The 14,282-nt window shown below is 43.3% G+C and overlaps 1 protein-coding gene across 1 annotated transcript in view; it reads left to right on the forward strand.

Moving 5' to 3' along the window:
• The window catches only part of RNF19B (ring finger protein 19B), a 34,939-nt gene extending 32,202 nt beyond the window's left edge, over positions 1-2,737 (forward strand). Inside the window, exon 9 of the mRNA XM_073665651.1 lies at positions 236-2,737. Coding sequence (XP_073521752.1) covers positions 236-632 — 397 coding nt within the window. The 3' untranslated portion in view covers positions 633-2,737. The remainder of the gene's footprint in view (positions 1-235) is intronic.
• Positions 2,738-14,282: the final 11,545 nt, after the last annotated feature.

Below are 14,282 nucleotides of genomic sequence, written 5' to 3' on the forward strand. Positions count from 1 at the left end.
TGTTTTGTGAAATATTTTGACAAATCTGCTTTGAAGAAACTGTTTGTACAAAGTTTTACTGTTAAAGCAAGGTATACCTTGTATTTATGCAAATGCTGTATTGCTAGTCCTGTTCAGGATAGAGATACAATTTTCCATATGTGTGGTACCTATCCATAGATTTTTTTTAAACAGTTGCCAAAGTGCTGATGTCTGACCCTGTTCTTGAGTTTTTTTCCTTATTGTTTCCTAATAGGGAAGTCAATAACCTGGAAATCCAAGTTCATATAGAAGCCAAACCTTCTCGATACCAGCTGATGAGTGAAAGCAGCACAGAGGAATCTTTACATGCAGGTGCTCCTCTTGTAGAGGGGGAGGAAGATGATGCTTGCAGGGGCCAAGTGACTACTCGGGACATCACTTTAGCACAACCTGAGAGTATCCGCAGTGACCTGGAAAGTTCTGATGCTCAATCCGACGATGTGCCTGACCTGGCATCAGAGGAGTATGATTCTCCCCATGTCCTTCCACCATCTCCTCCTGAACAGTGTCACGAGAGCCCTCCTCCTCCTCGCATGTGTGCACAGCAGGAAGGGCTGTGTGGACGAGAGGAAGGCCTCTCCAAACTGGAATTTATAGAGGTGAGAGTGTGAAGGAAGGTGCTGCTTTACTTGCCTCAGATTTTTAATTTCTCTTTAAAAGGCTTAACGCCTCTGTGTGAATGGTCAGCCGGTCGCGGGATCCAGTCCGGTTTGTGGCAAGAAATTGCAGCAGCCATTCAGATGAAGGTGGGAATGAAGCCTAAGGGGGGGGGCAGTTCTCATTCTGCTAATGGAGAGCCAATTGGTGCACAGCCCCCCGCCATACGCCAGAAATGCTTTTGTCTTGGACCTTTATATTCCACTGTTCTGCCTGTCACTGTGAAAGGCCTGTGTCTCGCTCCTGTAAATTTCCTTAATTTATTGACTTTGGATGTATAGAAAATTAATTTGGTTCTGTGGAACGTTAAAAGGGATTTGGTGAAATCAGATTTTTCTTTTCTTTTTGTTTCCTTTGTAAGGAATTGTTGATTAAAAAATAAAACCTTCATAAAGAAAAGCTACTAAATAATTTAATTCTTGAGGTTGCAGATGTTGTACTGTAGGACGTGATGTTTACATCTGATGTACTTGAAAACCCTGAGTAATATCCAATAAAATGACTGGGTATCCTTGGATCTCCTCTGTATAGTCTGATTGGTAACACAAATACATATGGAAAATGCCAGTCTATACAGGTTCATCAAAATATGGGTCAATATTTCATTTCCTGTGTGCAGCTGGCAAAAATCTTCTGGAAAAGCTTGATACGTGTACATGACAATTATTCCGTATTGCACTGCATCTTAAGGGGGTTGTTGGCATACATTATTGATAGTTTATCCTTAGGCTTGGCACCCTACTGATCAGCAGATTTGCTCAGCCAATGGCCGGATGTAAACTTTGAATGGAGCTGTGCCGTTCACCTTTGTTCAATGTGTACAGGCTACTGCCGAGAACGGCACATTGGCTCCCATTCTCTTAAATAGGAGCTGAGCGACAGTACAGTTCAATGTTTAAGTACGGCTGCCACCAGAGCCAATGACAGGTAATCTTGGGGATGCTGCTATTCGGACCCCCACTGATCTGATATTTATGACCGATCATGAGGATAGGTCCTCAAACTTGTATGCCTGGACAGCCCCTTTAAAGGGAATCGGTCATCAGTTTTTTGCCATGTAATCAGAGAGCATAATGTAGAGACAGAGACCCTGATTCCAGCATCCCTTATTGGGCTGCTTAGTGTAATTTTGATAAATTGCCTGGTGATAGTGATTTTATCATTAGAGGACTAGTAACCATGCTGCAAGGTAGTCCTCTATTCATGAGCGCTGTATGCCCCCCACCACTGGTTGGCAGCTTCTGTGTACACTGTACATGGGCAGTATGCTGTCACTTAGTGGTGTAGGTTATACAGAGCTCAGCATTCACAGAACTGCTAGATCTGCAGCAGATAAAACTGGGATTTTATCAACATGACCAGCCCAGTAAGTGACACCGCTGCAATCATGGCAGCAAAAACCTGTTGACAGATTATTTTTAATAAGGTATTTTTGGCTACACAAAGTCAGAATTCCTTTGCCACTAGGATGGTGAATGAAAACCTACCTCTATGTTTTATTTAATTTTTAGAAATTGTGAATGTAGATAAATATGCAGTCCAGAAAAAAAAGAATTGTCACAGTTTGATTGTATAACACATTTGCAGGGTTTCCAGTATAATTAATATGCTTGTACATTGTTGCCATCTTAAATATTTATATTTAGGCTTAAATCAGGTACGATTATTGGATCTATTTTATGTAAACTTAAGAATTTTTAATGTTAATTAAGAATATAGAAAGAGTAAAACATTTCCCATAAAACGCTTTGCATATATAAACCTTCATAAATCCTGAATTGATTGTATTCAGAGGATACGCTGCTGAAGAAACCAGACTTTCTCAATAAATCCATCTAAATAGATTTGTTCATACCATTTTATGGCCTATAAAAACAGGACTATTGAGAGCTGTATAATTGTATAAATAATGGCTAATAAATAGCACTGACATATATTACGATGCTACCGAGAATGTATTTATTTACAACAAAGCGTAATCACTGTATACATTAAAATGAATTTAATTTCAATTATTTACCATTTTAAATATCTGAATAAATACCAGACCCTGAAAATCTTTTAGGCTATGTTCAGATCAATGTATGTTTGTCAGTGTGCTGTGTGCATAACAGACTGCAGATGGACCGCTAATTGACCATGTAGTACACCTTTTTTCCCTAGGTCTTTGGTTTCTTCCAACACTCTGGCATACCCAGAGGAAGACCCATGCACCCCATTTAGATATCCCTGGACTCCAGTGCTAACCACTGAGCCGCTGTGCTGTTCAGGAGTGTATGTGATCTATGTGGAAAGATCCCAGTCTGTATTACCCATGTCTATTTTCCACACTAAACAATGCTAGTTTCTGTGGCGCATATTTCCCACAGCCATGCCGACAGTATGCAGATGTGAATGACTTGTGGCAAAATGTTTTCAAAATATAGTCTTAGGGGGTTATTGTCACGGGAATACTGCTGGGGATGGTCACAGGTAAAATACAGTATAAAACAAGTGGGTGACATTTTACAAATGTCCATCAACAGTGCTCAGCATATACACCCCCTTTGTTCTTGTATTCAGTGAGATATTGATTAAAATCTACAAAATGCAGTCCAAATTTTGGAAATTGAAAAACTTTTTTTTTTTTTTTTTTTAGCATGAAAGTAAGATTTTGTAATAAGTTACATTTATTAGTCCATTTTACTCAGATTAGTTGATGCAGAAATGAACATACCCCACATCAAAACGGTCTAGTATTTAGTCTGACACCCTCCCCACTGATTTTTAACCCCTTTACAGCCTGGGACGCACCAGGCTGTAACCCCCTGTTCAGCGTGGGCTCCAGCGCTGAGCCCACACTGAACTGGGCACATGTCAGCTGATTCTTACAGCTGACATGTGCCTGCAACAGCCGGGGGTGGAATCGCGATCCACCCACGGCTGTTAACATGTTAAATGCCGCTGTCAATCTCTGACAGCGGCATTTAACATCGCCGGCCGGAAGTGCGTCACTTACCCCGTCACATGCTCGCGGGTCACTGATGCGTGGGCATGACAACCCTGGGTCTGCAACAGACCCCAGTGGTTGTCATGAGCTGATCGCTATGAGCGCCACCTAGTGGTCGGCGTTCATAGCACAGGAGCATTTCTGCTACATAGAGGTGATCTGCTCATCACCTGTATGCAGCAGAGGCAATCAGACAAGTGCTGCTTCTAGTCTCCTATGGAGACTATAGAAGCAAGCAAAAAGTGAAAAAAAAAAATGTTTTTAAAAATATAAAAGTTTAAATCCCCCCCTTTTCGCCCCATTCAAAATAAAATAAAAAAAACACATACACATATTTGGTATCGCCGCGTTCAGAATCGCCCGATCTATCAATATATAAAAAAAAAAATTATCCGATCGGTAAACGGCGTAATGAGAAAAAAATTCTAAACGCCAGAATTACGTTTTTTTTGGTTGCCGCAACATTGCAATAACGGGCGATCAAAACATCAGATCTACCCCAAAATGGTATCAATAAAAACTTCAGCTCAGCGTGCTAAAAATAAGCCCTCATCCGGCCCTAGATCCCAAAAACAACTTTGGAATTTTTTTTTCACCACTTAAATAAAAAATAACCTATACATGTTTGGTGTCTACGAACTCGTAATGACCTGGAGAATAAGAATTGCAGGTCAGTCTTAGCATTCAGTGAACGTGGTAAAAAAAAATAAATAAAAACATCTGTGGTATTGCACTGCTTTTGCAATTTCTCACCGCACTTGGAACTTTTTTCCCTTACACTATATGGTAAACCAGTAATGTTGTTCAAAGATACAACTCGTCCCGCAAAAAATTAAGCCCTCACATGGCCATATTGACCAAAAAATAAAAAACGCTATGGCTCTGGGAACAAGGGGAGCAAAAAACGATAATGCAAAAAAACGGGAAATCCCAGGGTTGCGAAGGGGTTAAGGACTTTCCAAAGTGGGTGTACTTAAATAGGAGGAGTACTATACAGTGCATGCTTTGGAGTGCTTCAACAAAATACAACCATAATGCAGATTTTCCCACTTTGTAGAGGTTTGCCATCTGCAGTGAAACCACCAGAGCGTCTGGCAAGATCCGACAAAGTTTCCACTAAGTTTGGATCAGGTCTTGCAGACTTGGTCCTGCTCTAAGCTGATATACCGTATATTCCGGCGTATAAGACGACCTGGTGTATAAGACGACCCCCCTACTTTCCTGTTAAAATATAGAGTTTAGGATATATTCACCGTATAAGACTACCCCTTTTCCAACGCATACCAAACACCGGTAAAAATAAAAAAAAAACAGATTTGAATTTAACATGGTCCTTTTTTAATTTAAATTCTTATGACATGCAGGTATATAGCAGGAAAACTGTCACTCATAAACATATTAAAATAGGGGGGACCCCACGTCATTTTTTGGGGGGGTCCCCCATTCTAATAGCTAGTAATGGCTAGGTATTCAGCTGGGGGCTGATATTAGTAGCCTGGGAAGCTCCGTGGGTATTACCCCCTTCCCAGACTTCAAACATCTGCCCCAGCCGTCTGCTTAACCTCCGCTAGAGACTATAATGATGGTGGATCCCACGCCAATTTTCTTTTTAAAAAATCCTTTATTTTAACACTAAATGACAATTGAGGGGTTAATAAAGATGCAGTCCCTAAATTATTATTAATTTTGTAATTAATTTTTCCCAAAAATGTTGACGTGGGCTTCGCCATATTTTTGTGTCCAGCCAGGTACAGCAGGCAGGAACGGGCTGCCCCCAACCACCAGCTGCCTATTTGTACCTGGCCGGACACAACAATATAGGGAAGCCCTTTTTTTTTTAATTATTTCATGAAATAAAAAAAAAAAAAGACGTGGGGCTTCGCCCTATTTTTGTGTCCAGCCAGGTACAACTAGGCAGCTGGGGGCTGGAATCTGCAGCGCAGGGAGGCCCAAGCTTTCTGGCCCCCCCCCGCTGCAAATTGCAGTCCGCAGCCACCCCGGAAAATGGCACGTTCATAGAAGCGCCATCTTCTGGCGCTGTACCCAACTCATCCAGGGCCCTGGTGCGGTGGCTCACTGGGTAATAAAGGGGTTAAGGCCAGCTTGGCATTATCAGCTGGCCCTAAGCCCGAAATTCATGGGGTCACGCCAATATTAGACATGACCGCCATGAATTTCTAGTAAAGTAATTAAAAAAAACACAAACACCCAGAATAAAGTCCTTTAATTGAAATAAAGACACAATTTTTTAATGTTCTAAATTAAACCATACTTACCATCACGCCCATTCCAGCTGAAGCCAACGATCTCCTGCAATAAAAGTAAAATAATAAAGCAACCTCATCCTTACCTCTCCATGGTTCCCAGGACCGGTCCAGCTCTGCTACATTCACATGACAGGCTGCACCGCAGCAGAACGCTGCCATCCAGCCTGTCATCCCGCAGACACTGAGAAGCGCAGGCATGCTTGTGCTCCTCAGTGTCTGACTGTGACGGCATCCAGATGAGCCGAGATCATGTCCAATGAACTCGGCTCACCTCATGCACGTCACTGACAGCGTGGGAAAATTCTCCTGCTCCCCGCATGCGCAGTAGAAGTTTCCCACGCTGTCAGTGACGGACGTCCAGGAGGTGAGCTGAGTTCATTGTCGGCTCATCTGGATGCCGTCACAGCCAGACACTGCAGAGCGCAAGCATGCCTGCGCTTCTCAGTGTCTGCGGGATGACAGGCTGGATGGCAGCGTTCTGCTGCGGTCCAGCCTGTCATGTGAATGTAGCAGAGCTGGACCGGTCCTGGGAACCATGGAGAGGTAAGGATGAGGTTGCTTTATTATTTTACTTTTATTGCAGGAGATCGTTGGCTTCAGCTGGAATGGGCGTGATGGTAAGTATGGTTTAATTTAGAACAATAAAGAATTGTGTGTTTATTTCAATTAAAGGACTTTATTCTGGGTGTTTGTGTTTTTTTTAACTTTTACTATGGGGTTAGTAATGGGGGTGTCTTATAGACGCCTCTCCATTACTAACCTGGGCTTGATGTCAGCTGGCATTATAAGCTGACATCAACCCCAGCCCTATTACCCCCTGCCACCGCACCAGGGCAGCGTGGAAGAGCGAGGCTAAGTGCCAGAATTGGCGCATCCTATGGATGCGCCATTTCTGGGGCGGCTGACGGCTGGTGTTTCTAGCCTGGGAGGGGGCCAATATTCATGGCTCCCTTCCTGGGCTATTAATATCAGCCCCCAGCTGTCTGCCTAGCCTTTGCTAGCTATTAAATTAGGGGGGACCCCACGTCATTTTTTTGGGGGGGTCCCCCATTTTAATAGCTAGTAAAGGCTATGTATTCAGCTGGGGGCTGATATTAGTAGCCTGGGAAGCTCCGTGGGTATTACCCCCTTCCCAGGCTTCAAACATCTGCCCCAGCCGTCTGCTTAACCTCCGCTAGAGACTAAAATTAAGGGGAACCCCACGCCAATTTTTTTTTAAATAAATCCGTTCTTTTAACACTAGATGACAAGTACAGTAACCAGCACTGTCACTGTACTTCTTATATATGTGACTGACATGTTTCTATCTATCTAATCTATGTGTGATGCTCTATCTTTCTGTTATAAATTGTCGGGTACAGATGCTGAAATGCCGGCCGGCTTTTTTAAAGAGACGGTGCATGAAAACACTAATATTTGTTTTAATAAATCCTTTACACTAAATGACAAGTACAGTAAGCAACACTGTCACTGTACTTCATATATATGTGACTGACATGTTTCTATCTATCTAATCTATGTGTGAAGCTCTATTCTTTCTATTCTAAATTGTCGGGTGCCGGCTTATGCCGCTGCTGAATTGCCGGCTTTTCATATATTGTCACAGAAGCGATGCGAACTTCCCAGCTCCGGACACAGCGCAGCGCTTCTGTGACAAGTGAAAGCTGTCGGCACAGAAGCCCTGCGCTGTGTCCGGAGCTGGGAATACGCAGCGATGTGTCAGTTTCAGCACAGAAGCGCTGACTGTCTGGACCTACCGCCGCCGTATTTTAACTCCCTCCACCTTATATTAACTCCGACATGGCAGGGATACGGCCACGGCAGCTTATTAACACCCCCAGAGTATCCCCACATGTCAATTTCTGAAAGTTCAAAAGCATTACCGGCGTATAAGACGACCCCAGACTAGACAGAAGATTTTTCAGTCTTCAAAAGTCGTCTTATACGCCGGAATATACGGTAGTTGTATCATGTATTGGGTAATACTCTGTGTGAAACAGCTTGGATCTTCATAATGCTGATGCGTTGTAACAACAAAAAAATTGGGAACATTTATGCCGTGAGAAGTATTTAGCACAGAACATTGCCTAGATTGTTTAACATTGTATCCTCTTTTTTACCTATGAAAGCTCTAGCGAATAATGGTGACATAGGGCTTGTTCACACGACCGTATTTTTGGTGTGTGGGTAGGGACCACACTCAATATTATTCAGTGGGGCAGTGCAGATGATCAATTTCTCACCCCTGCACCCTTTCCCTCTGGACCAAATCTTCATGTGAGAAACATCACAGTATGTACTTTCAGAAATCTGATGAGACTTACCCATTCAAGTCTATAGGTGCCCAAAAAAAAAGCTCTGATGCCATACGAATAGCAAGTGGTTTACCGATACATTGTAATTCTATATCGTCGAAAGCCATAAAATGGTTTTGTAAATTAATAGTTGCTGCTGTAGAAAAAAGCCCCCCAAAAAACAGATTGCATATAGATGATAAGTTAAAAAAACTCGTCTTGAGTTTTCAGGGTGAAACTGACTTTTTTTCAGTCATAAAGCCACCAGGAAATCAATGCATGGAGAGCTAGTAAGCCATCAGTGACAAGCTGAGTATCTGGTATCTGCTTCATGCAGAATACTGATCCAAATGATACTCTGGGATGGAAAGTCCTTCCTGGAAATGTGCTAATTTCTTTTACAGCCCACTGATCTACAGACCTATGCCACTTTTCAATGGAGGATAATTAATTAATTACTACCTGCTTTTGGACAGTGGGAGGAAACCAACACAAATGTCTAAAAGTGTTCTGGGTGTTCAAAAGTCTTAACATTTTGCAAAACTCTGAATTTTGTATTGAGAAGAATCTTATTGGCCCATCGGGAAATAAATTGCCTTATGGAAAATACAACTTGAAAATGAATTAGATAGTGAAACAGAAGGATATCATGCTGTTTTATAAAATATATTTTTAATGTTTTTTTTTTTTTTTTTTTTTTTTTTTTACATTGAAGCTCTGTTGAATAAAGGGGGATAGTTGACGTATTAGGGTTTCTTGACACTAGGATCACAATTTTTTTTTTTCTTTTTTTTCTCATAAAATGTGTTTTCCTTTTAAATATTAATGGAATAGTTTAGTTCTAAAAATGTTTTTTAATGTGTACTCCCATTTTCCAGGAAACCATTTTTTTCATGGGTTTCATATTATCTGCTAGCTTATATTCAATAGGATCCTATTAGTTTGCTTCCAGTTTTTTTACAATCCTTCCTTGACATGTGATGGACACAGCATTGCGGGACTCTCTACCATTACCAGCACCCGTGTAGCCATCACATTACCAACACAGATTTCTATCCACTAGAAAAAAGAATGGATCAAGTAAGTATATTAGAAAATTGTACAACATTCCCTTGTACAAATACCATTAATCTGTAGAAACTAGAATACCAATAACCATTATAGAACTTAAACATTCATTTCCCAAAAAAGAAAAATATTTTATAAAGAGTAAATGTGTGCAGTAGAGCTGGAGATAGGAATGTTCTTTTCAGAACTCATCTCATATGCTGCACCTCTCAAACAGGGAAAAAAATCTGCCACCTTGATCAGAAAATGGATGAGTTGGAATGGAGAAAGCAATTACTTTTCTCCTTCGCCCATTGCAATACCATTACTGGTCCTCCAAGTGCCAGGATACCAGTAAAAATGAAAGTAATTAACTCTCCTATAACCTCCATAACCTGGAGTAGAGAATTCTGGTATTAGAGCGTTGTTTATGTGAAGTGTTAAGATGGAGGTACAGGGGCTGGAATAAGGGGGGGGAGGGGGACACAGCAAAAGCTGTGTCTCTGTTTGTGTCGGTGGTATGTTCCAATGTGCCATACTCTGCATATTCATTGATCTCCATTCCAAGCTGTGTCTGTTTGTGTCGGTATGTTCCAATGTGCCATTGTCTGCAAATTCATTGATTTCCATTCCAAGCTGTTTAGGCCGCCTCTGTCTCCTAATTATCCTCTCCTGTGTTTGTGAATTGTCTCCTTGCTGCTTCTCCCTCCTACTTACACCTGGCCTATTCCATGTGCTTTGGAAGCTTTATAAATTAAGAGCTACAGGTCTGTCTCCACGAGTATGTCTCTTGAGTAACCTGCAGAAATATGCCAGAAATGGTCCAGAAGTGAGTGACCAGAAGGTACAAGTTACTACCTATTAAATGTACTCATCTTCTCTATTCTCCCTTTATACTTTCACCATGCTTACATATGCATTAACAGTTTTTGCTACACTAATCCTCACTCTTCTTCGTTATCCCCAAGCCCCAGCACTCGCAAGCCAAATAAGCATCTCTCCTTCCCTCTTACCTCCCCACCTGACCTCATCTGCTGACCTGCTTCTCAACTTCAGATCTGTCCTACTCAAACATAAAACAAGCTGGCCACTCTCCTCCCACCTGCTCTCCCTCTCTGCTTCTTCTCACTGCTGGTGATATATCTCCCAATTTTGGACCCCACAGCTTACACCCTCCACTAACTCCCCCTCCTATCGCTCCCAACCAAATACAAACTACCCCAAACTCTCCTACGTTAAACCTGTGCCCTTGACGCCCACCCCCTTGCTCCCTCTCTCTGGAGCACTCTTGAATGCCCGCTCTGTCTGCAATAAGCTACATGTTATTTACAACCTCTTTACCTGTCGTAATCTCTCCTTCCTGGGCATCAGACACCCACCGACACTGCCTCCCCTGCTGCGCTGTATTGTGGCTTGCACTTCACCCACACGCCTCGTCCTGGTAACAGACATGGTGGAAGAGTGGGTCTTCTCCTTACTGCCAACTGCACCTTTAACCCTATCCCACCTCTACCTTCCCTCATCCTCCCTTCTTTGGAAGTCCACTCTGTCCGCATTTACTCTCCCTCCAACTGGCTGTGATATACAGACCTCCGGGCCCGTTCACTCCCTTCATTGACCAGTGTTCTCCACCTGGCTTCTCCACTTTGTCTGCTGACATTTCCACCATCATCATGGGAGATTTCAACATCCCCACTGACACTCGCCAGTCAGCAGCATCCAAACTTCTGTCGCTCACTTCATCTTTTGGACTTACTAAGTGGTCCTCCTCAGCCACCCACACAAATGGACATACATTGAACCTTATCTTCACCCGACTCTGCTTCCTATCTAACCTCTCAATCCCCCCCCCCTCCCTCTATCTGACAATCATCTACTCACTTTCTCATCCCTGTCCTCCTCACCTGTCACCCATATTCAGCAACAAGCACACACCTGCAAAAACCTTGCACATCTAGACACTCACACACTCTGACTCTATTCTACCACTGACATCCATATCTTCACTCCACGACTCCGACAGCGTCACTGCTTTCTACAATGCCACTCTCACATCAGCTATTGACTTGGTCGCATGGCAGAGTGCGACGAATCAATAGACAACCCTGGCACAATAACCTCACTAAAAAGCTTTTGCAAGCGTCCTGGGTTGCAGAGCGTTGCGAATGTGTTTTCTTTCAACAAGATAACTTCACTGCATTCAAACAAGCAACACTCGCATTCAAATCAGCCCTCACCTCCAATAAACAGGCCTACTTCCCAACCCTCATATCCTCCTTATCCTACAACCCCAAACAACTATTCAACACTTAACTCCCTCTTCTGCCCTGCATTGCCCCCACGACCTCCCTTATCACTGCTGAGGACGTTGCCACACACTTCAAAAACAAGATTGACCAAACAAGGCAAGCCTTCATTGTCTGACCACCACAACCCCTTTTGTTTTCCAGACCACTGCCCTTCCCCCATAACCTTCCTCTCCAACATCACTGAAGAGCTTACCTGCCTCCTCTCCAAATCACACCTCACCACTTGTGCACTTGACCCCATCCCACCTCCTCCCCCAACCTCACCCCCACACTCATCCCATCTCTTCAACCTATCACTAACTTCTGGTACCTTCCCCTCTCCTTTCAAACATGCCACAATCATGCCTATACTGAAAAAGCCATTCCTTAACCCAACCACTTTGTCCAGCTATCGCCCCATATCGCTTCTCCCATTCGCCTCCAAACTCCTTGACCAACATGTTCACGCTGAACTTTCCTCCCATTTCTCATCTAATTCTCTCTTCAACAACCAACAATCTGGCTTCCGTTCCTACCATTCCACCGAAACTGCCCTTATCAAAATTACTAATGATTTACTTACAGCAAATAAGACAATTCTCCATACTCCTAGACCTGTCCTCTGCCTTCGACACAGTTGACCACTGCCTCCTACTACAGATTCTCTTTTCCTTTGGTGTCAACGACCTTGCCCTATCCTGGATTTCCTCATACCTTTCCAACCACACTTTTAGTGTCTCCCATCCTCTCTCTGTTGGGAGTCTCTCAAGGCTCTGTCCTAGGACCCCTCCTCTTCTCGATCTATATGAGCTGTTCAAGGCCAAGGGTAAAGTCCCACAGTGTCCAGTACCACCTGTACGCTGATGACACACAGATCTACCTCTCTGGCCCAGACGTCACCGCTCTTCTGTCCAGAATCCCAGCGTGTCGATCAGTCATATCCTCCTTCTCCTCTCGCTTCCTCAAACTCAATGTGGACAAATCTGAACTCATCTTTCCTCCATCTTGCATATCTTCCCCATCTGATCTATCTATCACAATAAATGACATCACTCTTTCCCCTGTACCAGAAATCTGCTGCCTCGGTGTAACCCTTGACTCTGCTCTGTCTTTCAAACCACACATCCAAGCCCTTGCCATCTCCTGTCGCCTCCAGCTCAAAAATTATTTCCAGAATCTGTCCTTTCCTCAACCCTCAATCTACTAAACTGCTTGTGCACACCCCTCCTCTCCCACCCCTTCCCTTGCAAATCTCTCCACTGGCTCCCAATTGCCTAGCGTATCCAGTTCAAACTACTCACACTGACCTACAAAGCCATCCATAACCTTTCTCCTCCATACATCTCTGAACTAATCTCCCGATATATTCCCTCACGTAATCTCCGGCCCTCCCAAGACCACCTCCTCTCCTCCACACTTATTCGTTCCTCACCCAATCGCCTCCAAGACTTCTCCCGAATATCCCCCATCCTCTGGAATTCTGTGCCTCATCACGTCCGATTATCCGCTACATTCGGCTCCTTCAGACGGAACCTGAAAGCTTACAAACTTCAATGACCACGCTGCTGCATCACCAGCACCAGAGCTGCTGCAACTCCCCACCTTCTGTCTCCTTCCCAATCCTCTAGAACAGGGTTCCCCAACTCCAATCCTCAAGGCCCACAGGTCATGTTTTCAGGATTTCCTTACTATTACACAGGTGATGGAATTATTGCCTGTGCAGGTGATGAAATTAGCACTCATACAATACTAAGGAAATCCTGAAAACATGACATGTTGGTGGGCCTTAAGGACTGGAGTTGGGGAACCCTGCTGTTAGAATGCAAGGCTGCAAGGGCTGGGCCCTCTTCCCCCTATACCAGTCTATCATTTAGTTCATTTACTGTAAGTGATATCTGTATTTTGTATGTAACCCCTTCTTATGTACAGCGCCATGGAATCAATGGTGCTATATAAATAATATTATTAATAATAAAAAAAAAGGGGGAAGGAAATTTTTTTTAAAAAAGGAATCATGTCAACAGTACGGGGAATTACTCACCATCATCATATAAAAATTCTTGAGAATCCTTGAGAATTCTTTGCCGCCCTGTTTCACAAACCTGATTCATAATAGTTCCTGTAGTGATGAGCTTTAAGTGGTCATTACTCGAGTTGGCCTCTGATTCTCCGGTGACATGTTCGAGTCCCCGCGGCCGCATGTTTCACGGCTGTTAGCTACAAAACATGCCAGGATTGCCTGACAAACACGGGCAATTCCCGTTTTGTGGCTGTCTTAACAGCCATGAAACATGCGGCTGCAGGGACTTTAACATGTCACCTGAGCACCCGCAATACTTGGTTCATACCTGAGCTCCCTAGGCAAACTCGAGTAATGAACACTAGTGCTCATCACTAACTCCAGTTCAAACAAGGTGACCAGAGACCTGAACCTTGGTTGTAAATGGTCTAAAGCGAAAGCTCTACATAAAGGCAGAATTTCATGGTTTGGTATAAAGGTGATTGATACTGACATAGGGCCGCCATATAAGTTAGTCCGTCAAACCCAACAATTTTGGCAGGATTCTTCCCTCGACCGATGAAGTTGAGCGAAAACTTGGCCATGTAAATGTTATCTTCTGATCCTTTTGTTCCCAGGGAAGATAAGCCACCTCCAGAAGGTGTCTGGTGTCTAGAACGAAAAATATTCCATCTCTAGAGAATTTTATAAAAAAAAAAA

The sequence above is a fragment of the Phyllobates terribilis genome, unplaced genomic scaffold (assembly GCF_046119375.1).
Source record: "Phyllobates terribilis strain yellow unplaced genomic scaffold, ASM4611937v1 Scaffold_2__4_contigs__length_985480577, whole genome shotgun sequence".
NCBI classification, from domain to species: Eukaryota; Metazoa; Chordata; class Amphibia; order Anura; family Dendrobatidae; genus Phyllobates; species Phyllobates terribilis.